The sequence below is a fragment of the Pteropus vampyrus genome, unplaced genomic scaffold (genome assembly GCF_000151845.1).
Source record: "Pteropus vampyrus isolate Shadow unplaced genomic scaffold, Pvam_2.0 Scaffold368, whole genome shotgun sequence".
Classification (NCBI taxonomy): domain Eukaryota; kingdom Metazoa; phylum Chordata; class Mammalia; order Chiroptera; family Pteropodidae; genus Pteropus; species Pteropus vampyrus.
The window spans coordinates 844931-848732 of NW_011889149.1; the positions used below are offsets into that span (position 1 = coordinate 844931).

At 51.1% G+C, this 3802-nt stretch overlaps 1 protein-coding gene across 1 annotated transcript in view; it reads right to left on the reverse strand.

The window, feature by feature from the left end:
- The window catches only part of ACAN (aggrecan), a 51326-nt gene that overhangs the window by 26252 nt on the left and 21272 nt on the right, over window positions 1-3802 (reverse strand). Inside the window, exons 2-4 of the mRNA XM_023522998.1 lie at window positions 2907-2983; window positions 339-722; window positions 76-94 (exon numbers count right to left, since the gene is read on the reverse strand). Coding sequence (XP_023378766.1) covers window positions 76-94; window positions 339-722; window positions 2907-2976 — 473 coding nt within the window. The 5' untranslated portion in view covers window positions 2977-2983. The remainder of the gene's footprint in view (window positions 1-75; window positions 95-338; window positions 723-2906; window positions 2984-3802) is intronic.

The window sequence follows — 3802 nt, forward strand, 5'->3', positions numbered from 1 at the left end:
GGAAGGAAAAGCCACCTGGATGAGGAGTCAGAAGGCTGCCCTGGCTCCCATCCAGGGCAGCTCCAGGCAAGTCACTCAGCCTCAGTTTGCTTGTCTGTGCAATGAGGATGATCACAAGGCCCTCAGAATCACAGGATCGTTGCAAAAGACAGACTGTCATTTCCACGTGACTGTGGCCAGGAACTATTCAATCCCCTCTAAGTCCAGAGAGAATGATATCACCAGGTCTCTGTCACAGTTGGGTCTGAGTAATTTGACGGAGGTGCAAATTACTCATGGGGAAGACACCTTTCTGGTTCTTTCCACAGGTCAACCAGTGTCCCTGGGGAGGCTCTCACCTTTCACCACGACCTCCAGGGTGGCCTCGCTGTCCTCGATGCCGTGTATCACCTCGCAGCGGTAGACCCCAGAGTCATTGGAGCGCAGGCTCTGAATTTCCAAGGTGGCGTCGCTGGGGATGGCGGGATAGTTGGGCAGCGAGACCTTGTCCTGGTAGGCACTGTTGACCCGCACCTGTCCTTCAGTGGCCACCAGCAGCACCACCTCCTTCTCCTTGGAAATGCGGCTCCACTTGATTCTTGGGGCGAGGGGGGCGGTGGAGGGGGCGGTGGTCACAGGGTGCATGGGGTCGATGAAATAGCAGGGGATGGTGAGGGAGGTCCCCAGGAGGACCCGCACGGGGGATGGTTCGGGGATGCTGACACTCAGTGAGTTGTCAGGGTCTGCGGGAGAGAGGTGGGGCGGCAGATGAGAGACAGACTCGTTAGTGCCTGGAGAGGACGAAGCAGCCTACCTGTCAGCATTTCTGGAAATGACAAAATCCAATAAGCCTGTCTGTGTCTGTGATGAGGGGAGCTCTGCACTATACAGAATTCCCAGGAAGCCTTGCAATACCCCTTCCAGAGCAGCGTTCTTCAAGACCCCTGGTGTCTGCACCTGAAGACAGGAGCTACGGAGCCAGGAAAGGGTTGCTGGGAAGGGCAGGGGGAACTTCAGAGCTGAGACCGCCTCTGTCTCAAACTGGGGTGCCTCAGGGGATGCCACGCCATAGGATAAACATGACCCATCTCCTCAGAATGACAGCTTGAGATTTTTTGGGGGAAATTATTTTGGGATAGAAAAATTATTATGAGGAAGGGGAAAAAAAATCAATACGTCTTAAAAAGCTAAGAGATAAAACTTCAGAAATAGGTCCCCCATGAGGAGGTCTGCCTTGGGCTCCATCCTGACTTTGTTGGGGAACTGGGGGGCCCAGCTGAAGAAGCATCGAGAAGATCAGACATTTAAGTTTTCAAAGAGTCCAATGGGGATGGTGGTGGGATACGACCAGGCTCTAGAAAAAAAATCATAGAGTATTGGTAGGGACGTCGCTGCATGTTTACCGAATCCCGTTAGAAGTAAAAGGTCTTCCTGGAGTGGGAAAGAAAGAGCTTTTGAAAAAAATAGCACCTTTCATAGTGAGTCACACACTTACGGAATCCTTTTTCCCAGACGAGGCTACAGGTTGAACATAAAAATGTCTCAGATATTTGTGGGTGGTAGGTACATAACAGGGCAAGGAAAGGGGGGAGCCAGGAATGTTTGGGGTCCAGCCCTAACCTTTTGATGTCCTGGGCAGTCACCATCAGGCTCTTCCACAAAAATCTCCCTTTGAATGCTCAGCCCTAGCTCCATGACCCAGCATGGTGGTCCTCTTGGGAGAGCCGAAAGTGATGGCAGTGCCCAGCTCTGCCGTTTTTGAAGGTCTCCACCAACCCTAGTGAACTGGTTTGACTGTGTGGGCAAACCACTGCAGGTTTACAGCCAGGGGCTGGGTATTTGTGGGTCCCAGAGCAAGAGGACAAATGGAGACTCAGATACCATATGTCTAAATATTTCAAAGTTATAAATCAAGCACACAGGTCGTTAAATAAAATATGTTCTATCTTCCTAATTAACAATGATAACTTTCAAAATGAAAGGCCAGATTCAAATGTAGCAATTCTTGGGATCCCTGGGGCTTGGCATTGGGATGTGGTGTCCAGTTGGGGGGGTGGGAGCCAAGCCCCCTTCTTTTCCCATCACTACTTTGCACGGTGAGGGGACTGTGTTGATCCCAGCCCTCACACCCAGCTTTGCCCATACCCCATACAAACAGTCACCCTTTTACCTCTCCCTCAGGCCTAGGGGTGGCTCACACCAGGGGCATGACCCCCATAGAGGAGGAACCCATATGGTACTAGTGGCTCGAGTCCACTCGGGCAGGGAAGTTTGGGCGTCCTAAGTACCCAGAGTGTGGTCTAAAGGGGGCACACAGGTCTGGGTAGACATGTCTTGTTGTCCCTAAAGACTCTTCACCCTTTAGGGAGCATCAGGGCTGGAGGAGGGTCACTGGTGGGGGGCTCTAAAGTGCATGGGTTTGAGTGAGATACATCCTATTTTGGAGTGAGCCCGTCCTGGGGGTTGGTGGAGAGTTCGTTCATTTGTCTCAGGAATTGATCAGAAATCTGTCTGGTGCCTGCCACATGTAAGAGGCCAGGTGCGGGGACTTCCTGAGGATGGTTTGTCAAGAAAGACAAAGATCTGTGTGATTTGTTGGGGCTTCTTTCTGACTCTATCTCAGGCGACTATCTCTGATGCTCCAGCTTATCTTCCCTCGGCCACTTTTTCTCTTGGTTTATCTATGTCCTGCCCCAACCCCAAGCTCAGTGTGCAGTGGTTCTAGGTGAGATCCATGGAGAGGATGCTGGGAAGGTAGGCAGGCACCTGCCAGGAGCTCCCCCTGTCAGCTATCCATCCTGGAAGACTCCTGCAGGCACGCACGGGAGCTCCCACTGCAGTTATGCACCAGGTTCAGTACCCAGAACCCAGCACCCAGTCCTCAGTGCCAGCTGCATTAATGAGACATGCACAGGGAATGTCCTCACCTGAAACTTCTACTGAGACAGCTGCGGTGATGACCCTCAGAGTCACAAACACCAAGAGTAAAGTGGTCATAGTTCACCTGGAAGAGGGGAGGCAGAGGTGTTATTTGGAGGTTTAGATTTGGTGAGGTCGAGGAGGGTCACGTGACACACAGCACAGGTGATAAACTTCACGTCCGAGGATCTGAAATCACACTGGGATAAGGAGGCTGCATGTGCTTCTCCAAGGATCTTCTCCTCACGAAACCTTCACAGATTTCCCGGTTCAATGACAGGTGTTAGGCGGGAAACGTCCTCCTACCTTTTTAAGGGAATTTCCCATCTTCCACCCAGCGAAGGCTCCATCTTAAAGGATCTCCGTGATGGTTCTCAGAACTTGACTGGGTCACGGGGTGCTCGGGTATTAGGTCAAACATTATCTGAGTGTGTCTGTGAGGGTGTTTTCGGATGAGCTTAAACATTAAAATCTGTAGACTGAGTAAAGCAGATGGCTCTGCTAACTTGGGTGGGCCCCATCCGATCAACTGAAGGCCCCTATAGAACAAAGACTGACTCTCCCTTGAGTGAGAGGTAAATACTCTTGCCTGATGACCTTCAAACTGCCTTTAGACTCAAACTGAATCATCGGCCCTTTCTGGGTCTTGAGATTGCAAACTCAGGCTGGAACTATACCCTAGCTCTCCTCGGTCTCCAGTTTGCTGAATGCCTCCATAATTGTGTGAGCCAATTCCTTGTAATAAATCTCTTTACACACACACACACACACACATACACACACTTCCAATTGGTTCTGTCTCTCTGGAGAACCCCCAAGCCCAGAGAAATGACACGAATTACCCGACCGCCCTGATGAAATTTGGATCCGCCGCCAATTTCAAATCCAGGAATCTTGTGTATTT